Here is a 22040-nt window from a genome sequence, read left to right as displayed (position 1 = left end):
TTAATTAGATTTTGATGTTTTGAATAATAAATAACGTATGATATCATTGATTTTGATGTTTGGTTGTTTTTTGGTTTAGCTTAGCTCAAGTGCTCAACCTTAATATTCCAAATTTGGAAGAAAAAAAAATCTGATTAATTTTTTTAAAAAAGGTTTCAATTAGGTGAAATTAACCGGAATGTATCAACTACGGCCAAATTTATCATATATGTTTAAATCCCTAAACAATTGTGGTAACGGATGCAAAGTGTCCCATTGCATTTTGAATTATTAGAAAATGGCCAAAAATTGGAGTTATCCTATTTCCAAGGAAACAATTTGCAGACAAGAAAAATGTGCCAAATTATTATGCACACGAGTCATGATGAGATTAGGAATAAAAAACACATCTTATCTTGAGTTCATTGCAAATTGGCAAAAAGAGACAAGCGTTGTCGCTTCAAACAACTCCCACAACACTGGGAACTAAATACACAATTGAAAATAAACAAATATATTGGCAGAAGAAAATACAATTAACGTAGAGATTTTTGAAAACAAAAAAAATATTATCTTAGATAATTTATCTAATATGAGATGGTTTTTTTTTACATTATCCTTATACTGCATGGAGTATAATATGTATGTGTTTACTTGAATGTATGAGCAGAGATTGTTGACTAGTCGAGAATCTGACACCTATCAAAAAACCAGCTACTCAATTTGAACTCCATTACTCTAAAAATTATTCTAAGCTATGCATGTTGTGCGATATCATTGAAACTAGTAATCTTCAGATCAATATTGGTGGTTTCGAACCTTATTTTAAACGACTTTTTGATTTTTCTTGTTTCAACTTGAATTAGAATGATTTCAAATCATACATTTACAATAGATTTGTATATTTCCTCCACGAAACCGAAATTGTATCATATTATGAAAAATCTACGTTACAATCTACATAAAGTTATACATATATATATATCTATACATTACAAAATCGATTCCTTTTACTTGAAGAAGATTATACAAACCCATGTTATGTAAAACGACTATGAGTTGAAATCAAAGTTAGTGAGCATCTCCAACGGTTTGCATAATTCTTAGAGACAATGAAGCCAAGTAAATAACCAAAAGCCCTATGCCCATCACACCACCAAGCCTCATACGGTTACTAAACAGAACCAAGAACGACCATACCAGTCCTGCGACCAGAAATCCAAGACTCTCCAACAAACGAGGATCTGTCTTAATCACAATGCTCAACGGATAAGCCTCCCATGCACATCCCACAAGCGATATCCCGAGAGCAAACAATGTATTGAAGATCGGACCGGCGTAACATCCCGATACAGCCACTTGAGCTCCTTCGTTCCCATCGTGTAGCGCCATTGTCAAGTTGGTTATTAGATCTCCAATTGAATTACCCCAAGCGAGGACCGTTAAGCCTAAGATCGAAGGGCTTACACCGAAAATGTATCCTAGTGAGGTCAAAAGCGCAACTAGCTCTTGTGCTGATATGTAACTCCATGTCATGCTCATTACAAACCCTCCTGCTAACCAAGGCAACAACCATTTCTTTGGTGGGGTTAATTTCTTCGTCGTGGCTCCTGCAATGAAACCAAGAGCTATACCGATCAAACACCCGATGAGATAAACAACCCCCGCCTCAAAACTCGTCGGTTTCCGCTTCCAGTTCCATAAAAACGACAACAGAACCGGGGCAAATGTGACCGAGGCAACAGCTAATGGTTTAGACCATTTGTCTTCACTCACTACAGGAATTGTTAATATCCTTGGCAAGTTGAGAGGCAGAGTGATAGCCCAAATGACCAATCTTTTCCAGTAATAATATCTCTGGTGATCATCATCATCATCAACAATCTGATGCTCTCCATTAACAACACCATCTTCAATTTCCTCAAGACCGTCTCTCTGCAAGATTGGTTCACTAAGACTACCACGCTTATGGATTGACTCAAGATCAGATTCAGCACCTTGATCTCCACCAAATCTCCAAGAGAGAACCACAAAGGCAACATAAACAGCATACAATGAACAAAACCCAAGAGCACCCCAGAAATTGATCTTTCCATAGACCAAAATCAAAGCCAAAGAACCAATAGCAGCACAGAAGAAGCAAATGTCTCTTATAAACGCAGCTCTCTCAATCCTCACACGTCTCTTATGCAACGAAATGCTAATGATCCCAACAACAACACAGGTAACAAAACCAGAACCTCCCACAACAGTGTTGAGACCAACATCATAAGTACCTTTAGATTCTCCCATGAAAGAGACCAAACTTGCAAACAAATCAGGAGCACCATTACCAAGCGACAAAAGAGTAACACCAGCAACAGTTGGTGACAAATTAAGCAGCTTTGAGAGACTTTCAAGAGATGAACAAAAGTACTCAGAGGCCGTATGACCCAATAGATAGAACAAGAGAAGCAACCAGAGGAAGAGAAGAAACTGACCCAAAATTGGGAAACCTTCGAAATTACAGTAGAGAAAAGAGAGGTAATCGAAGAAACCTTGACTAGCACATGGATCAATCGATTTCAGGTAAGCACACTTTGATTTGTAGTCATGAAAGTGCTTCAGGGCACTACAATCATGCTCTGATTTAGGTCTTAGAGCACTTGAATCAACAGGATTCGTGAAGAAACCCAACAGAAGACAAGAGATAACGAGAAGGAATGTGACTGTCAAGTAACCAAAACGGTTTGAAGAAAATGAAAATCCCATCAATCAGCTAAGACCTGGAAACTCAACAAAAAACGAAAAGAAACAAATCAGAACAGAGCAAACGAAGAAACAGATAAAGTTTGGTTTTTTATCAGAGAGTCAAATTGAAAAAGAAGATATTTGGGTTTATTGTTGAGAATCTATAAATGGGTTTACTCCATAAGAACAGATCATGAAGAAAACAGATTAGATAAACACGAACTATACGCGGAAAGAGAAAGATAAAGCACTGACCTTTTTTAATATCTGGAAGATGAAAAAGCAAAAAAGGGATCGAATTTCGAAACGAAGCTTTTAAAGGAGACGAAGCGAAGAAAACACCCACAAACACACAAAACAAACACTTTAACAAGACCTGACGAAGACAAACGTCAGAGACAAAAAAAAACAGAGGATTGAGGAATACTATTTTTTTATATAAAGAATCTGAAAAAAGTTTGTCACTTTGTCATTGCCGTTTTGGGGTTAGGGTGATTTGGGTTTTGGAAATGGCTTATGTGTCGGCTTCACGATGAACTGTGCGTCATTTTCTCTTTCCATTACGTATGCGAAGAATAGGAAGACGAAGGAGGGAGGGTTAGCGAAAGGATACATAAATTTAGAAGCTTTTTCCACAAATTAAATATTACTATAAGGAGCTGACCCAGCAATATTTAGTATTTAGTGCTGATTCCTTAAGCCACTAACTATGGAAAAAATAATATAAATATTCCGGTTTGGTTCGTAATCAGTTACCGGTTTAAGGTTAACTTACATATAAGAAACTAATTTAAAGGATGTGGTCAGTACTGAATTGATGTTTGTTTATTCCAACAAGTAAAACTCTAATCTATAACAGTCATTTTAATCTAATTTTATTAGTTGTGAAATAGTTATTGGTAATTGAGTATAAACCACAACCACCGCCTTTATTCTGTTACTTCCAGTTTACACAAGGCAGAATAACTTGAAATGTAATTAAGAGAAAATTAATTCAATAATTTGGCTTTCTATTAGCTCAAAATTACTTCCTTTATATAAGCTGAAACATCTTAATTCGAACGTATTTTAAGAAATAAGTATACATGGATATTGAATTTCCAAATAGATTGAGACAGCCACGATCATAAAGAGAAAGTTCCCAAAAAGAAAAGACAGAAAGAAACAAGTAGAAGAAGCTAATATAAAAGGAAAGTATAGTGTGACAAGATAAAGTTAATAATGAGGAAACTAATAGTATACTCCACACAGTCACACAAAGATAATTGTATAATGAGGTCGACTGAATAAAGAAAAGAAAAAAAAGTGTGGTCGACTTTTACTACTAAAACGAGAAAGTCGGTCGAAGGATTAGGATTTAGGACACGATTTTTGTAAAAATATTTAGGGAATTTTTCAAATAAAATCGAACAAAATATAAAGATAAGAGGACTTATTACGAGTGTGAATTGCAAATATTAAAAAAGTACCGAGTCATTTAGAGCAACGCGGTCTTCAAACGCGTTTTGTTTTTCTTTACTTTTGTTTACATCTTTGCATTTATTTTGTGATGTTATTCATTGCTTGAGAGCTAAGTGAGTAGAAGCGATCCATTAACACAAGAATCAGCACGTACGTGTACGTCCCCTTCGACGGTGATATTTGTTTTTACCTTTTCTAGTTGATATAAAAATCTTCGTTTACTCATGGAGATCAGATACTATCTAACATCAAACCAACAAATCCTTTAATCTATATATTGTTAGCTATCATTTAAACTTATGCCTTAACATATAAAGTTGTAGACTAGTGTCTGATTGTTTTTTTAAAAACACTCTTTTTAATTGGAGCTGAAATATCTTAAAAGTGAACACTTTTAGCCGACGTCCACCTTTAGACAAGAGGCTGACTCCAAAAAGATGTCCCAAAAATAATTGATGATGGGCATTCATTATGATAAAGTTGGCCCATAATCTTTTTTATGGATCCATTTGTCCAATTCAAATTTATTGATTACTGTCACGTCCCATCCTTTTTGATGTTTATGGGCTCGGTTTAGATACCCGGATATCTTACCGGTATAGTCCGGTTATGGGACCTCAACGAAAACTGAGACATATGAACGGCGATCCCTCCAAAGTTATCACCTACCTTCTCCAATCTCTTTTCGATTTCGAATTTTCCATCTTTCGATTCTCAGTAGTTTCGTCTCAATTTCATAATTCCATTGTAGCCGATAATGAATTCCGCTTTAGATTTTGCTTTTCCGGCTACATTTCCGGTTAAATCGAGTTCTGTTGGCGGACATCGGATTGCTTCCCCTGGATTCAGTTCCCGCTTAAGATTGTGCTCTCTTCCTCCTTCTTCATCTATCAAGGTTAAATCTCTTTTTCCACTTTCTCCCTCTGCTTCGATTTATATCATTTTCAGCTGGATTTTTGTTTAGAATCGTATCAGTGTCTTGTTATTCAAATTTCTGCATCTGAAATTAAGTCACTTGTTGGAATTTTAAAGCTAGTTTTCCAATGGAAATCTGAATCATACAAATCCACTTGTCCTGACTTGTTTAATGTTGATGATGATTGTGACTTGTGAGTACTAGCAATAGTGAGTATCAGTATACAACATTTATATGTTGCTTCCAAAACTCCGAATCCTGTGAAGTTGTATTGTTGCTTAAGTTGTGGCAAAATAGAAACTTTTCTGCAAAAGTTGAGTTATTTTCCCCATTCCAGTGTACTTTCATAGACTTGTCTCATGATGATGATGATGATTATGATCTGTTAGCGTTAGTAACTATAATTAGTGACAGATATATGTTTATGCTATGACTTCAAATGTTGAGTATGATTGCACAACTCAGAACTTGTTTTCCATGTTTGGATTTTCCGGGAAACATCTATACATTAGGGTGACTGAGAAAGTGAAAAAAAAAAAAAGTGAAGCTTATTTCTCCTGGTTTGGATGAAACATTATTTGCTAAGTTGAGAATAATCTTTGGATTCTTAGGCTGAGTCATGTTTAAAAAGAGACGTGCACAGGCAAAGAAGCAGTCTTGAGTCAATGTTCTGTTATGATAAACCAATACCAGAGGAAATAATCGAGGAGCCAGTTGGATTATCCATGTCAGAGAGAGAGATTGGTGATAATCAGCGTTGCACTTGTTGTGAAGCTAAAGGTGCATTGCTTTGTTCCACTTGTTCTGGAACTGGTCTATATGTAGATTCCATTATGGAGAGTCAAGGCATCATTGTTAAAGTCCGTTGCTTAGGTAAGCCTCTCTTATCCTACATGCTCTACTTGTTCTATGCAAATTACCTTCATCTTAACCATTTGTTGCTACTGTTTTAGGTTGTGGTGGAAGTGGTAATATTATGTGCAAACTTTGTGGTGGGCGTGGTCACGTAGGACACTGATGACTCCGTGTTTCACTTGTTTGCACTCATGGTTCTGTTTTACCTATTCGCCACTTTTTCTAGCTCTGATCTTATTGTAAAAGCCTACTTTTTTGAGTTCCATACATAGATTTGTGTTCTTGTACTGATGTAATCTCTAGCTAAACTATGCACAATCTTGTCCCAGACTATTCATTTTCTGTTGTTATATAAAATGGTTTCCTAAGTGGCTGTGACTAAACCATGATTCTCTATCTCTTTTACTGCTCTCTTTTAACTATTTTATGCAATCAGATACATAAAACGGATCAAAGAGCAAGAAAATAAAGCAGGGAAAGGAATCAGAACTGAATCATTCTCATCTCACTTTGTATGTACATTTTCTTCTCTAGCTGCATTTTTTGCATATAAAGCTAAATGATCTACAATCTATAGAGTCTATAAGCTTGAAAAAGCCTCAGTGTTGTGAAAAAACGAAAAGAAACGAAAGTATTTTTCTCAACTAAGTGGATACCATCCGTATGTGAGCTCTCTACACGTGTGTTGGAACGTCATCATCTTCCTGCACTCTATTATCCTCGACTTCTCTTTTTGCCTTTTCGATTTTTTGTCGCTCGATACGTTGTGGAATCGTGTCATCAAACCTATCGTTCTGTGGATCTTCAGAATAAGCTACATAGTAACCCATCACACAAGCTTGTAGCCACGCAGAAGAAACTCTCCCCTGAAAACATACCAACAAAAACAGGTACATAAGGTTACACAGTACAACCATTTTTGATTCTCTTCCTGCATTTTGATAAGAAGATCTTACCACAAAGTATCCGATGATGAAAGCATAGATAGTCAGCTCAAAGTAGTGATCCTTATCGATCAGAAGCTCCCATACTCCTGCAGTTAATGCAGCGATTGCACCAATTCCCATGGCGCTAAAGAAACAGATGGAGCTGGTGATGTCAAAATCAATCAACTGCTCAAATTCAGGGATTGTTCTAAACCTCCTCCAGGTATCACTAGACGCTTGCCTTAACCCTTTGTTGTGAGCTCCCACGTGAACAAATCCATATCTATTTCCACCCAAAATGATATGATTGGCAATCCAGTTGCAGCCTGGGGTACTTGCATAAATGTCCCGATTACAACACCGAATCGTTCCCCTAAAGAGTACAATAAGTGGAACAAGTGTTGAACCAATACAAACACTCCCGAGCTGCTTTTTCAGAGTGACGCCAAGAGCATCACATGCATTCATGAGATCATCACGGCTAAAGTATACATATATGGCTTTCGAAATCGCGACTTCTTGTACGTTTTTGATAACCTGCATTGTCCAGGCAAGGTTTATCACGATGATGGAGATGAAAAGAATATCAAGACGTGTTCCTGTAGCAGTAGCTCCACCGATTCCAGCAACCAAGAAATCAGAGTAAAAGACGCTTATGATCACTGATACAACTGCTATTGCTCTGGTTCTTGCGGGTAATATCCCTGTGGCGGTTGACATCGTCTGGAAGGTGAATTCATGCCTGTTCGTGACGTGAAGCGAACCATACACTGCGGTGACGATGCTATAGAAGACAAGAAGTGCACCTATCCATAGAACGACGGGATTGGATTTGTCGAGGAGAATTAGGAAGAGCCCCACGGAGATTGTGAATAACGGTGTGAACCAGAACGTTGCTTTGACTGTGGCTCGTATGTTGCAGACGAAGAAGCAGTTCCAGGCTATAGAGAGGACTCCGGAGACAGCAACAGAGGATAACAGAGGAGTGTACCATTTCTTGGGATGGAAGTTTGGTGATTTGGTGCAGACGAGACCTCGTAGCGTGAGAAGGATCACAAAGATCGAGATTAGGGTTAGTTGCGTGTAGAAGATACAAGTGAAGAGGCATCTGAAGAATCTTCCGGATAGTGTTTGCTGTTGCGGTTGCTGTTGCTGTTGCTGTGCGGCGGGAGGAGTTACTGGTTGTTGTTCGATTTCCTGCAAAAAAGCAAAAAGATAAGATGAAGAATGTGGAGACACGACGCTAATGCCGATCGGGGAAGAAGAAGAAGAAGAAGAAGTAGAGTAAGAACCATTGAGAAAGACGAAGGTGGGTCACGCACGTCACGGTTGAGGAAGACGAAGGTGAGTCACGGTTTTCTTGCGGCGGAAACGGTGACGAAAAGTCAAAGAGTCGAAGAGAGCGAGAGATGAAGGAGAAGAACCGAGAGAGTTAAAGTGAAGACAGAGAAAGAAAGAGACGAAGAAAGAGAGAATGAATTTATATAGACAGAGGCAAGGGAAAAGGAGAGAGATCTTTTTGGTCTTGGTTCTTGAAATCTTCACGTGATAAGCAAAAGGCCGTTGTTTGTTGTTATGGGTAGTTCTTAAAAGTCTCTATAATTTCGATTTGAAATTGATTTAAGTCTCTATCGCTCTCTCTCTTTCCCCAGTGTTTCCTCGTATTACGTTTCTTGGTACACAAGTTTCACATCCTACATCATTTCGTTGTGATATTTGTATTTTTGGCGTCATGTATTATTATTATATTATATACAACTTTCCAAATCAAAATCATGTATTAATCTGAAATTGATTAATCTGTGTAACTTCGTTCCATTAATGTATTTTTTTTTTTTTGACTCGTTACTACATTAACATAACAATTTGTAGTCATGTGTGCATGTATGTTATTAATTTTTTGTCCAAGTTCATGTATGCATGTAATTAGTGTTGTACATATGTAGACGAAGATAATTAAGGCTCTAAATGGATATAGCTTTCAAATTAATGCTCAAGGTCAGGCTCTAAATGCAAGTGATGCAACATTCACGATTGGTTTTCTCTGCAGTGAAAGAGAGAATGGCATTACAATAAACAGTCAAGTTTTATTTCTGTATTATTTAAGTTTTTCCATTGCTAAATTTAGATGAAAATGGCACTATAGTAAATATAAAATTTTAACAAGGGTTAATTGTCTTCATTATACATGTGTGAACGTTATTCAAGTTTTCTCACTTTAGGAGGTGTTTAGTTTCGTAGTTAGATTAAATAATTATCTTTAATCTTTTATCTCAGTATTTCATTAGGAGATATTGTCCACATGAGTTCCTCTTCTTTCCTAATAAAACTAACCCCTCTTCTTTTTGATAGATAAAATCTTTTTTGTTTTTTTAATGCAAAGAGATTACATGAAAGGTCACAGAAAATGCAAAATAAATTTGAGAGATAAGCATAAGCATACAAGTTGCTAGCTTTTAAAAACATCAAAAGCTCAAGAAACTAGGGAGGAGCTAAAGAAGAAATAGCCTCCATATATACTCACTAGAGATCCTTAATTGAATGGTCCACGATTGCCTCAGCCTCCAGGCCCTCCACGACCATGGTTTCTGCGTCCACCGACATGAGTATATTACATCTCTTGAACCTTTTGAGCTGCCTTTATTGGTCATCCTTCTCAAGATCTCTAACTCTCTAAGCTACATCACAAACAGATTCTAGACCTGAATTAATTCTAGATTTGAAGGCAGCAAATGGATTATTGTTAAGGACACTATAAGCCACATCATTTTGTGAGGATCTTGATTGAGAGGAAGGAGTTGTGAAACTTTTTCTGTAGCATGGTAAAGACCAATTTAAATGTTTGAAATTGCTTCAAAATGTTAAGAAATTAAAATGTAAGACTTAAATTCGACTAGAAAAAAAATGTTAAAAATTCGTTTTATGCGTGTTTAAATATAGATTGTGGTACGACGAGGATACTATAACAAAAACTATTGTGTTATATATGTCTTAATTTTCTAAAATAATATGCATAAACGGTACGTGATATTCTAATATAATCAATGCAAGTATAATGTAAGGGAAGAAAATGTCACATTATTACAACTTACAAGCAAATCAACCAAATCATTAGTGTTGTGCCAGCTTCTTTACACAACTCGCCACGAAACCGACTTAGACGTAATTTTTAAAATGATATAATGAAAGCGTCAAAATAATATTCCCAAACCTCATCCTCGCTTTCCTCAAGTAACAAACTTTCCTTCGTCCGCTTTTGATTTTTTGAACTTTTGACTTTTTGGATATCATTCCCAAATGTTTTTCAAACATCTCTTGTGAACGTTCCAAAAAAATTGAAAATGATTTATTAATTGTAGAGTACTCATAATAATATATCAAATCATTTTTCGGGTATTAGTGTTACATATTCTTTTGGAGTTCAATTACGATTTTTTTTTTTTTTTTTAATGTTAAGAATTTTTGAACTTCCGTAATAATGATGGTTCAAACAAATTTGAAGGTGAGGAAATCACGTAAATTTCGAAACTTCAAAGTTCGTTTGGGTTCCCGCTTGTATTTTTTACTGTTTGTGTTAGGTTATAAGTTGATTTTCTTGTTATTTTTAGTCTTTTTCTCCTATTTATATCTCTACGTAAATTTTGTCGAAATTTTGAAAAATGATAAAGATGATAAAGATATGTAACATAAAAAAAAAAGTGTTAAGAAATTTGGAATCTAAGTGTAGATAAATTTCAAGTTTATATTTGGAAAAATAACTGTACTTGTAAATATGAGGATTGCAAAATCTGTCTACTGTTCATGCATGCTTACTTTTTTAATTAACTGAAAATTATCGCTACACATATCTTGTTCAAATGTTTTCGCTTTACTTTTACGATGAACAACACTAAATTTTATTAACTGATCTTACAAAACTTCGATAATAAAAATGTAGTTACGGCGACTAGTCATCACACAATAATTTTAGCACTACTTTCAATTCATCCAAAATAAAAATCGTAACTAAATTGTGTCTTAAAATTTACGATTAAGAAATCAGGACCCTAGCTAGAGTCAAGACTATAGTATATATGTACCAACTTCTTTTATTTTTTGTCGATCATCATTAGGCATGACGGATTAACAAATTAAATCAGTAGTTTTAAGTCTTCACTATTCATGGATAGATAATTTGACGACTAAAGTAATCAGTTATCGAACCTCTGGAGTCTGGATAGATGACTACATAAGGAGTAATGGAGCAATTGTTGCAATGTCCACATATTGAGGTATACTTAATTGGTTATTTGTCTTAATGAAAAACAAATTCAGAATAATAGTTTATACTAGTAAAATTAAAATATTGCCTCAACTAATAAGTTGTTATGTGCAATTATATGTGGTTGTTGTACATGTGACCTTAACTAATATTAAGTGAAACATATACATTTAAAGATAACGCCTAAAATTTAAATCCTTTTTTTTTTCTTAAGTCCTTCAAAACATTCTCAATCATATGAAAGTCTTGTCAATCAATAAAAGTCCAAAATATATATTTTAGACCCAAGTGGTTTTAGAGAAACCCCGTTTTAAATCATTACTATTTCATTAAATTTACTTTTACATTTCTTTCAGAATCGAAGTTGCCAAGAATATGAAATCGAAATAGATTACGATGAACATTAATTACAATTCTACTATTATCGACTTAGCTGGATCAAATTTTCAGCATATCATATACATTGTAATATAAATTATTAAATTTACAACATGGCAAGGAATGTTACAAAGTCGCTCGCACGCCTTTGCAAACGTTTCTAAGCTTAATTATCTAAACAAATAATATAACCTTTGACTTTCGCATGTATTCGGCATGTATATGAGGTGTATTAATCTTTTAGGCTCTAAATTATATTTCGAAGGTTGGCTTTATATATATATATATACCTTATGGTTGATCTTAAATGACTCACAACCCTTTCCACAAGAAGTTATAAACCAATACATAGAAGAAAACTTCCAACCCCAAAAAATGATGAAGGGTGCCAAGTTTTCATCTCTTCTTGTGCTTTTCTTTATTTTTCCGATCGCATTTGCTCAACTGAGAGTCGGGTTTTATAGTCAATCATGCCCTCAAGCCGAGACTATCGTACGCAATCTGGTGCGCCAACGGTTTGGTGTTACCCCAACCGTTACCGCCGCTTTGCTCCGTATGCATTTCCACGACTGTTTCGTTAAGGTAAGGATCTAATATATATTGTTCAACTTTTCCAACAAAGTCATGTTGCTCAAAGCGGCTTAACTATTATAGTTTGTAATTTCAATCAATTTTTTGAATTTTCTTACATACCTTGTATTTAAAAATGATAATAATATATATTATGAATAATAAGTTTTATAATATTTTCTTATTATCAATCATATATTAAAATTTGACAATACGAGTTTCTTTTCAAGGTGTTCAATATTTAGTTGAATATGTGATATTTTAGATTTATCTGAAAAATGTTTGTGTGCTAGCTAGACTGGTCCAAAAATAATGGAGGTGCAAAGTGAATTTAAATGTTATTATCCTTCTAAAATTTTCAATTTTCAATTTAAATAGGATATTAATATATTACTATTATTTTTTATTTTAAGTAGGATATATTTAATCACAAACTAAACAAAAATTGTAAATATATGAAATGATCTAAAATAGTAATGATTGGTCTTAAGCGAATTTTCATATCATTTTGTCTATATCATCTTATTTTAATATTTTTATGTTCGGATAGGGCTGTGACGCTTCTCTCCTCATTGATTCAACCAATTCCGAGAAAACTGCTGGACCAAACGGAAGCGTCAGGGAATTTGACCTGATAGACCGGATCAAGGCTCAGCTAGAAGCTGCATGCCCTTCCACAGTCTCATGTGCTGACATCGTCACATTGGCCACACGTGACTCGGTGGCCTTAGCCGGAGGCCCAAGCTACAGCATCCCCACGGGAAGGCGTGACGGTAGGGTCTCAAACAATCTTGATGTAACCTTACCGGGTCCAACGATCTCCGTCTCTGGAGCCGTGAGTTTATTCACGAACAAAGGGATGAACACGTTCGATGCAGTAGCTCTTTTGGGTGCACACACTGTTGGTCAAGGAAATTGTGGTCTCTTTAGTGACAGAATCACTAGCTTCCAAGGAACTGGACGACCGGACCCGTCCATGGACCCCGCTTTGGTTACCAGGTAATTTTAAACCGGTCATGGTTCAATCATACGCCACCACTAGAGTCAAAAATTAATTTTATCTTTCGATTAGCAATTTTTTTTATAAATTACATTCGGATTTTATAACTTTTTTTGGAATATTTAGTCATTAACAAAATATATATGTATAGTTTTCTATATTTCAAAAATATTCAACTTTATTTTATTTTTAAAATATTATTCTCCATATTGAACATTATTTACAGGAAAAAAAAAACAGTTTTATCATTAATTAATGATAATTTCAAAATGTTAAAAAAAAAAACAAGCTTAAAACCAATTTTTTCTAAAGTTAAACATATTTGATCCGATCCTTAGACCTAAGCGAAATTAGTTCCATGTTCTTATTTTGTCTCATTAATATATATCCTAAATGTTTTTCTTATTCTGTTGTGAATGTATGTAGCCTAAGGAACACATGCAGAAATAGCGCGACGGCGGCACTAGACCAGTCGAGTCCATTGAGATTCGACAACCAGTTCTTCAAGCAAATCCGTAAAAGGAGAGGAGTGTTGCAAGTTGACCAACGCCTCGCATCCGACCCACAGACTCGTGGGATTGTGGCTCGGTATGCTAATAACAACGCCTTCTTCAAGCGTCAGTTCGTTAGAGCAATGGTGAAGATGGGAGCAGTTGATGTGCTTACTGGTCGTAACGGTGAGATCAGAAGGAACTGCAGGAGATTCAACTAATGAACTACAGAAGCGTGGATATAATATTACATTTGATACAATATATTTCAAATCTTCTTTATATTTTTACTAATTCATTTTTGGTTTTGGTTGGGGTTTTCTTGCATAAATAAGGCTTTTCTTAAATTGGATGGTTTCGATTTTCGAGAAAGATTACTATATATTATATTGTTGGTCTGCATTTGGTGGATGTATCTTAAGTTTACAAATAATTTGTGATATTGAAATATTGATATGTATCTTTATCATGGTTAATCATATATATATATATATGAATATTGTTTTTCATAAAATTGTCACTCTATAAGCAAAAACGAACTAAGTATAAATAAATAAATAAAGTAAAATTTAAACAAAAATATGCATATTCTATCCCTAGTTAACTACAACTCTACTCTTATAGACTTAGCTGGATTAAATTTTCAGCATGACATATAATCTAAGTAATTAGAAAAGAAATCTATTATCAAAATAAATTAAAAAGAAAACATATCCTGCTGTCAAAAAAGAAAAACACAAACATATTCATGCATTTTTGGTGAGTATAATAATATGGGCTTTGACGACAACAAAAAAAAGGATAATAATAGTAATATGGGCTTTGAGATGGGCTAAGTTATAACTAAGTAAAGCATCCCAGCTTTTAATGGGGCCTCTTTACTGTCCAACACCTTTTAGTAAGCATTTTTAGCTGAAGACTCGCATACATCTACAAATTTGTACGTCGCCAAAATTTATTTTCTAGTTATACATATATTAAATGTTAGCACCTATTTTCTTGATGTAATTTCATTCACTTTCACTCTCCGTAGACCGTAGCTATAATCGTTTAGCCTATTCTCAAGCAAAGGAGTCTTTGACTTCTCTTGTAATTGGCCTGGCCAAAGTTTAATGTATATATCACACTTTGCACCCCAAAAAGCACCTATTTTCTTACAAAATATGATAAATCATTTTGCACACAATATTATGTTTGTGGAATACCTGAAAACCTAAAAAAATCATTGGAATAATAGCCTCATGATTAACTTAATTTCGATAAACCTGGTGAAAAAATGTTAGAAAACCGTCCTTCGATAAAGAAAGAACCGGCCTTTTTTTTTGCACACAATATTATGTTTGTGGAATACCTGAAAACCTAAAAAAATCATTGGAATAATAGCCTCATGATTAACTTAATTTCGATAAACCTGATGAAAAAATGCTAGAAAACCGTCCTTCGATAAAGAAAGAACCGGCCTTTTTTTTTGCACACAATATTATGTTTGTGGAATACCTGAAAACCTAAAAAAATCATTGGAATAATAGCCTCATGATTAACTTACGATAAACCTGGTGAAAAAATGCTAGAAAATCGTCCTTCGATAAAAAAAGAACCGGCCTTTTTTTTTTGCACACAATATTATGTTTGTGGGTGAGATAAATATCTAGGTGATAGGTCACTCTATCAAATATTTGTCCGTACAATAAAATGGATTAATTAAGGATTGTGTGCAAAAGTGGAGTGAGAAGTGAATAAAAAATTTGGCTTTTGACTATAAATATTAGATAATGAGTAAAATGTGTATACTTCCCTATATTCAGATAGAGTAAAAAGAAAAGCGATCGTCATGTGTATTGTCAGGATGCATGCATATCAAAATTATAATGACATATGTGTTCTCTATTTCCCCTATATTAATTTTGTCTTCTTTCTAGTTACTTTTAGTGCCCCTATGAGTGCTCTGCAGATTCACCGGCCAAATCAACAAAACTTGCTTCATATGCATCAGCTCTATTTGTGTAAACTAACTTACAATGTTGATTGAAATCTTTTTTTTGTTAATTATATGTTCATATATAAAATCTTTTTTTTGTTAATTATATGTTCATATATACACTGCTCTATATATTCTTTATGCAACATAATGATGCATATATATATATATATATATAACCATTTAAGCTATTTTATACTACAAGTTTTGCATAGAATCGAATACAGTTTGAGATTTTAAAGATTTTAAATTTATTTTCACGAAAGCACACGAAAAGTGATCAAATGCACTTGTCACGGTTATGCTTGCCGTTCTGCAGTAGCATTAGTTTTTCTTCTGGTTATTAATGGTTAATTGTATTGCTAAAGAATAAATATTGTTTAATACAAACGCAGAACCTTTAGTGATTATTTACACACTACATATGTCCAACACATCTTCTCATACATATTATAATAAAGGGTATGTCTTAGTAACATCATGCAGGTATATAATGGGAGAGTCCGTACCGTACATGTTACAGAGCAGGACCACATAAGAAAGATTTCTGAAGAAAGAAGTCTCAAAATCTTACAAGATTTTGGTCTTCAGGACCACAAAGAGAGTGGCTTAAAGGTAACTTTTGTGAATCCTCGTACAGTTTCTGCCTGATCCCTAGGGGTCTACTTTATTCTTACTATAAGACTTTTACCAATGTCAATTTTTTATTTTCTAATACGTCATGACGTATTGTGGGCAAGATATTAACTGCAGAGTAGCTAGAGACTCATTTGTATTTTAATCCTAGACGTCTTATATATGAATCTAATAAGTATTATTTTATTATATGATACTCCGTTTTTGAGGATTTTAATATATCAATTTATCTGTTTAGTTTAACAAAACATATATATAGGTCCATTACTAAGTGAGTTTTGGACCAGTGGCGAGTTTTCGGATCCTCCAAACATTATAACGTTATTGAGCTTCCTAATTCGATTCCACTTGACATGAAGACAAAAAAAAATTCAACGAGAAAATATAGGGATTTTGGCTCATAACTATTCGATTAACACGTGTTCAGAAAAAAAAACTAATCGATTAACCGTAGTTAGTTATAAAAGATTTAAGTGCATCAATATATGTAATATGTATATATTGGGTTTTACTTCAAGTCTCCAACGTCCCAAAAGCAATTTTGGGATTGTGGTTTTGGATGATGGGAAGTGGATAGAGATCGTATAATTTGTCTGTGTATGGTTACAATGGCCCTTAAGAAATTCAATAGAACGTAACATAAAAAAGGAAGAAAAAAGGACAAGGAGCTAGAGAAGTTATAAAAGACAAGTAATACCCAGTTGTATCAAATCAGTCGCACTCGGTAATATAAAAATGTGTTTTTAAATAATTGCATAATCTTTTACCGCTTACAATATATGCATGATGTAAGAAAAAAAGAAAAAAAAAAACAGCTGTGCAGCAGACGTAAGTTATTTAGCTGTTTTGATTCCTTTTATTTTAAAGAAGTCACGGGATGATTAGTTCACACTACTGCTAGTAGTAGTTTGGCTGTTTCCTCATGGGCATGAATTCTAAAAGGGAATTCTAAAACCTAGCAAAACAAATATTATAAAAATTTCAGTAAAAGTGTGTATATATTAAGAGTGGTAGGTCTAATTTATGAGTATCCGATTAGGTTGTTGTAGATCAAGATTAGACTACCAGTACCTATTCACGGATAAAAAAAAATTCATTAGAGATTCTTAACCAAAAATATCACTAACAATTTAAGATTAGAGAATTTTGAAAAAAAAAAAAAAAACACGCCGGATAACTTGATGGTTATTATTTTAAAAGGTTGCCATGTGAAAAAAAAAAAAAAAAAAAACAAGATAAAGTAAAGGTACAAAGAAAACTTGTTTTTTTTTTGTTAATATCAGCATATATTATATGCATGTTTGAATATTGATGTAAACACACAATAACAACATTAACACACATGACATATGTACTTTTAGTAAGATATAAGATCTTACTAAAATAAAAAAAAGTATGAAAATTAAATATACAGATACTTGAACTTTTTTAGAGAATTAAAAAAAAATTGAAACAGCTAAGCAATTAACATAAATCGTCAAAAAACCAGAATGCATCTGAAAGAAACAGATTGTCGCCTCTTGTATCTTTCAACACTCTTAAAACTTTTAACGTATATTATATTTGCATACGTACATGCACACTAACCAATACGTACACATACGGTACACGGACAGCTTTATTATCAAATAAAAGGCGGTAGTTAAAAAATAAATATTATTAATATTGTACTCTAAAATCAAACGTTAAATGTTATTGTCAAAAAAGGAGTATAAATCATTTTATCAAATCAATTTTTATAGAGTTGATTCGTGACATAGCTTACAATTTTTATTTTCTTCTTTAATTCGAGTTTTGGATTTAATAGTTTAAAACACGTTAAAAAGACAATGATTTGAGTTAAAAAAGAAGAAGACAATGATGCTTTAATCATGAAACAGATACAACGTTAGATTTTATTATTTTTACATCTGCTCGTAACGAAAAAGTTCTATAAAATTTTAGCTGTTTTATCTTTCTTCTGAAAAATTATCGTATAATATTTTAATGGATTTAAATATACACCAGCTAAAATAAGGTCTATCCGATCATATAGCGACGTGATCAGGATACTTAAGTTCCATTTTAATCCAGTATTTAATTTGTATTCTAAAATAAACGCAAACGAATTCTAAAATGTAATGGACTAAAGATATATTGATTGCTGTACCACCTTGAACTAATAAGTAATTCTCGTGGATATACTAGTAAAGTACTTTTCATTGGTCATTGGTCAGATACAACGCAAACGTAACTTGGAACACTAAATTCAAAGGTGAAACAAAATCCTAAGTATCTATTTCTTGTCATTTTTATTGTTAGTTTATAAATTCTCGCTCAACTATGATATATTTAAATAAATTCTATTATATTAATTATTACATGATTTTTTCGAGTTAAATATTTAAAAATGACTCTACGTAGTACGTACATAGATTTTTGATCGGCTAATGTTGTTATATATGTGCATGAGGTATTCCCAAACTTGTCATATCAATCAAAATCTCAATCAAAGACAAGTTCTACTTGACAAACAAAATCTTTTTGGCCTCTGTAACTCTGTTGCATGACGTCGATAATCTATTGTCCACATTTATATCTAAAAAGCAACCAGATCGCCCGAGGTTTGTACAATTATTTGCTATTTAATAAAGATAAATTTATGAATAACTTGCTAAACATCTTGATCATATCTACAGCAGAAAGCAAGACAAATAATAACCGGTGTTTTCACAATTGCATGTATAATCATATTTTGCTATACGAATTTGCAAATTTTATACATTTTTTGGGGTGTGAATATTATCAATCCGAGAACACAGATAAAAGTTGTATTGTAAATTCAAAACTGAGAAAAACGTTAACCAGGGTTTGTTTGTGAGTTGGTCCAATAATGCAATGGTGGAAGCATTTCTTGTTAGTTTTGTTATACAATCAAATGATATACAAGAACAGTTTTTAACCCTCTGCCTCTCGGAATACGTGTTAACATATTCGACCGTGTCCTATATAATATTTAATTCTAAGTGAGAGCACTAAAATAGTGTAACTTAATATTTAAGGAAAACAAAAAAGAACTCATTGAGAATCTCTCTTCTGTATATATTCAATACATATTACATAAATCTTCCCTCAAGTAACCACAACATCTCCTTTCTCTTTTTCTTAAAATCCATAATCCAACCAAAAGAAGAAAAAAAAACAAGAATCTTGATAGCAAATGAATCAAGAAGGTGCTTCACATAGCCCATCCTCCACTTCCACCGAACCAGTCCGGGCACGTTGGTCACCTAAACCGGAGCAAATCTTGATACTCGAATCCATCTTCAACAGTGGTACTGTTAACCCACCAAAAGATGAAACGGTGAGGATAAGAAAGATGCTTGAGAAATTCGGTGCTGTGGGAGACGCAAACGTCTTCTACTGGTTTCAAAACCGACGGTCAAGATCTCGCCGGAGACACCGGCAGCTTTTAGCAGCCACCACCGCAGCCGCCACCTCCATAGGAGCTGAAGACCACCAGCACATGACGGCCATGAGCATGCATCAATATCCTTGCAGCAACAACGAGATTGATTTGGGGTTTGGAAGTTGTAGCAACTTATCAGCTAATTACTTCCTTAATGGATCGTCGTCATCTCAAATCCCTTCCTTTTTCCTCGGCCTCTCTTCTTCAAGTGGTGGGTGTGAGAACAACAATGGTATGGAGAATCTCTTCAAAATGTATGGCCATGAATCTGATCATAATCATCAGCAGCAGCATCATAGCTCAAATGCTGCATCAGTTTTAAACCCATCTGATCAAAACTCCAACTCCCAATACGAACAAGGTGAATCATTCATTCATCTGCATGGCTCATATTTTTTTTTAACACCGTAATACACATTGAGTTTTTAGATCTTAAACCGGGATACTTTCCAACTAAATCAACATTTTTCAAACCATTTAAACTATAAATATTTGGATGAGTAATTTTTATATAAATAAAATTTTGAAAGTGAAAAAGAAAGAGCCAACCATTTTTTCTATGAGGGTTTAAAACCAAATTTTTATGTTAGGCTAACTTTGTATGTTGAAAGCTAATTCTCAAATCTCTATTTTTGTTCTTGTATCTATTGTTCTTTTCTTTTTTTCCAGAAGGGTTTATGACGGTGTTTATAAACGGAGTTCCTATGGAAGTAACAAAAGGAGCAATAGACATGAAAACAATGTTCGGTGATGATTCGGTGTTACTTCATTCCTCTGGTCTTCCTCTTCCCACTGATGAGTTTGGTTTCTTGATGCATTCTTTACAACATGGACAAACTTATTTCCTGGTAACTAATAATATATAATTCACTTTTTATTGTTAATTTATACACGATAACAAAATGCTCATGGTTAATATTTTCATTAATGATTTCCACACCTATTTTCTGTTTAAAACTTTTTTTTTGTTCATCCGAAAACGATTTTCTCATGATTAAATTCATTATTTTTACCATTGTTTGACCCAACAAACCATAGTTATATTTGTAAATAAAATACCATAAGATATTATGTGTATTTCCTATTAAATTAGTATGTTAAAGTGTGTAGAAAATGGTCTTAAGCCTAATAAATAGTCAAGTCCTAATGTCTGCAGAAATTAACCTCAAGAACCCATCTCACTCTCTGGAACTATAACATAAAAATATTTCTGCAGAAAATATAATAAAATATAAATCAATTTGATGTTTGTCGGTTTATGCATGTAATAAATGAATATCGTTTTTGTAGAAATTAATATCTGTAACTGAAGTTTTGTGATTTAACTAAGCTTTACGGATTGATGCAGCTCATATATATGGATGTATATATGTGACCTTTTTTATTTGGTCCAAGTTTTGATAAATATAAATATGTAGTATATATTATTTATTTTTAAAAATAAAGAATATAGCCAAAAACACAAGAACCAATAACTCCACTTTTGAGTAATTTTGTAAAATATTGAGTTCATTGGTCGAAGAGACCTTGGGAATTTATATTCTCTCTTGGCAAATGAATAGACGGTGTCTTTGCTCAAAAAAAGAAGAAAAAAGAATAGACGGTGGATATATAAAATGATGTTAAACCATTTCTCGTTAGGGTTTTCATTTTTCAATATTATCAGTAATTAGTGAACTAGCAGTTTTAAGAATTAAAATGCTCTAATTATTCCCTAATTAAGAATCTGTTTTTATTTGTTTTCCTTTTGTCATCGACAGGTACCGAGACAGACATGAACTGGCTGTTTTATGTGGGAACATATACGGTCGATTGTTTTCTTTTTTACCTCTATTGATTTCGTGTCTATCGTGTATAATTAGATTACAAATAAGTAATAATAAAAAGATTAAATAAATGTTGGACTCGTCAGATATTTTGCTTTCTTGTCGATTCTTGCTCGCCTGAACACAAACCTTATCTATCAAAACAAGCCAAATCTTAATATTTTTTTTTTCCACAGCCAAATCTTAATTAGAGATCTAGTTTGTGGAAAAAAGATGTCCCTCGGACTTGATATATTTAAAGATAATCCAAAAAATTAAACTGGTATGTACAAAAATCTTGATTTTTCGATGTAAATAGATCATCTTAGTACATAGCTGATCTAATCTATTTATCCAATGGATGAAAGGTATTAAGGTACTTTATACCATTCTCGATCGAGGATTATTATTTCTGTTTATCCTAGAGGATAACATTTAACATATCTTATCAAGTGAACATTTTTAATTTCTTAACTAACCAAGTGAACAATTAAACGAACAAAAAGAACTAAATGAATGACGGAATGAGAGAGCCAAAAGTAAAGTGTGTAAGTAATATGATTATGATTTTTTTTTTAAACAGAAAAATCAAATATAATGATTTAA

General features: G+C 33.5%; 6 protein-coding genes and 1 long non-coding RNA gene across 12 annotated transcripts; 4 read left to right on the top strand and 3 right to left on the bottom strand.

Moving 5' to 3' along the window:
• Positions 1-825: 825 nt before the first annotated feature.
• Positions 826-3131, bottom strand: AT5G17850 (Sodium/calcium exchanger family protein). 2 transcript variants are annotated; one of them, NM_001343526.1, is made up of 2 exons: positions 2965-3131; positions 826-2744 (listed from the first exon to the last, which is right to left on the bottom strand). In NM_001343526.1, exon 2 carries the CDS (start codon positions 2728-2730, stop codon positions 1051-1053), a length of 1680 nt encoding a protein of 559 aa, NP_001318589.1. In that variant the 5' UTR covers positions 2731-2744; positions 2965-3131; the 3' UTR covers positions 826-1050. The 2 variants fall into 2 exon arrangements, with proteins under 2 accessions (NP_001318589.1, NP_197287.1); NM_121791.2 differs by lacking the exon at positions 2965-3131 and having other exon boundaries at positions 884-2937.
• Positions 3132-3195: 64 nt separating this feature from the next.
• Positions 3196-3324, bottom strand: AT5G17847 (uncharacterized protein; the record flags this gene model as incomplete). The annotated part of the gene is made up of 1 exon (NM_001125771.1): positions 3196-3324. The coding sequence occupies one exon, from the start codon at positions 3322-3324 to the stop codon at positions 3196-3198; it is 129 nt and encodes a 42-aa protein (NP_001119243.1).
• A 1367-nt stretch (positions 3325-4691) lies between these two features.
• AT5G17840 (DnaJ/Hsp40 cysteine-rich domain superfamily protein) lies at positions 4692-6330 on the top strand. Its single transcript, NM_121790.4, has 3 exons — positions 4692-5065; positions 5698-5959; positions 6040-6330. Exons 1-3 carry the CDS (start codon positions 4928-4930, stop codon positions 6102-6104), a joined length of 465 nt encoding a protein of 154 aa, NP_197286.1. The 5' UTR covers positions 4692-4927; the 3' UTR covers positions 6105-6330.
• A 79-nt stretch (positions 6331-6409) lies between these two features.
• AT5G17830 (Plasma-membrane choline transporter family protein) lies at positions 6410-8601 on the bottom strand (the record flags this gene model as incomplete). Of its 2 annotated transcripts, none has more annotated exons than NM_001343525.1 (3): positions 6410-6807; positions 6898-8064; positions 8160-8324. In NM_001343525.1, the coding sequence occupies 3 exons, from the start codon at positions 8160-8162 to the stop codon at positions 6616-6618; spliced, it is 1362 nt and encodes a 453-aa protein (NP_001332243.1). In that variant the 3' UTR covers positions 6410-6615. The 2 variants fall into 2 exon arrangements, with proteins under 2 accessions (NP_001332243.1, NP_197285.1); NM_121789.2 differs by lacking the exon at positions 8160-8324 and adding an exon at positions 8536-8601 and having other exon boundaries at positions 6411-6807.
• A 564-nt stretch (positions 8602-9165) lies between these two features.
• AT5G02795 lies at positions 9166-9545 on the top strand. Its single transcript, NR_142629.1, has one exon. It is a non-coding gene; the product is annotated as an other RNA (long non-coding RNA).
• A 2177-nt stretch (positions 9546-11722) lies between these two features.
• AT5G17820 (Peroxidase superfamily protein) lies at positions 11723-14112 on the top strand (the record flags this gene model as incomplete). 2 transcript variants are annotated; one of them, NM_001343524.1, is made up of 3 exons in its annotated part: positions 11723-12088; positions 12627-13075; positions 13503-14077. In NM_001343524.1, the coding sequence occupies 3 exons, from the start codon at positions 11723-11725 to the stop codon at positions 13786-13788; spliced, it is 1101 nt and encodes a 366-aa protein (NP_001332303.1). In that variant the 3' UTR covers positions 13789-14077. The 2 variants fall into 2 exon arrangements, with proteins under 2 accessions (NP_001332303.1, NP_197284.1); NM_121788.4 differs by having other exon boundaries at positions 11765-12088; positions 13503-14112.
• Positions 14113-17212: 3100 nt separating this feature from the next.
• WOX12 (WUSCHEL related homeobox 12) lies at positions 17213-21559 on the top strand. 3 transcript variants are annotated; one of them, NM_001343523.1, is made up of 4 exons: positions 17213-17421; positions 19354-19990; positions 20302-20477; positions 21390-21540. In NM_001343523.1, exons 2-4 carry the CDS (start codon positions 19381-19383, stop codon positions 21405-21407), a joined length of 804 nt encoding a protein of 267 aa, NP_001330983.1. In that variant the 5' UTR covers positions 17213-17421; positions 19354-19380; the 3' UTR covers positions 21408-21540. The 3 variants fall into 3 exon arrangements, with proteins under 3 accessions (NP_001330983.1, NP_001190327.1, NP_197283.2); NM_001203398.1 differs by having other exon boundaries at positions 20299-20477; NM_121787.3 differs by lacking the exon at positions 17213-17421 and having other exon boundaries at positions 19230-19990; positions 20299-20477; positions 21390-21559.
• Positions 21560-22040: the final 481 nt, after the last annotated feature.

This window comes from Arabidopsis thaliana, chromosome 5 (genome assembly GCF_000001735.4).
Source record: "Arabidopsis thaliana chromosome 5, partial sequence".
Classification (NCBI taxonomy): domain Eukaryota; kingdom Viridiplantae; phylum Streptophyta; class Magnoliopsida; order Brassicales; family Brassicaceae; genus Arabidopsis; species Arabidopsis thaliana.
This window is presented reverse-complemented; position numbering and strand designations above follow the sequence as displayed.

Bases quoted from the DNA above. Each gene is read 5' to 3' on its own strand.
- AT5G17850 (NM_001343526.1), bottom strand. From the start codon at position 2,730: ATGGGATTTTCATTTTCTTCAAACCGTTTTGGTTACTTGACAGTCACA.
- AT5G17840 (NM_121790.4), top strand. From the start codon at position 4,928: ATGAATTCCGCTTTAGATTTTGCTTTTCCGGCTACATTTCCGGTTAAA. The intron at 5,066-5,697 runs GTTAAATCTCTT...TTGGATTCTTAG, and splicing joins CTCCTTCTTCATCTATCAAG to GCTGAGTCATGTTTAAAAAG. The intron at 5,960-6,039 runs GTAAGCCTCTCT...CTACTGTTTTAG, and splicing joins TGTTAAAGTCCGTTGCTTAG to GTTGTGGTGGAAGTGGTAAT.
- WOX12 (NM_121787.3), top strand. From the start codon at position 19,381: ATGAATCAAGAAGGTGCTTCACATAGCCCATCCTCCACTTCCACCGAA. The intron at 19,991-20,298 runs GTGAATCATTCA...CTTTTTTTCCAG, and splicing joins CAACTCCCAATACGAACAAG to AAGGGTTTATGACGGTGTTT.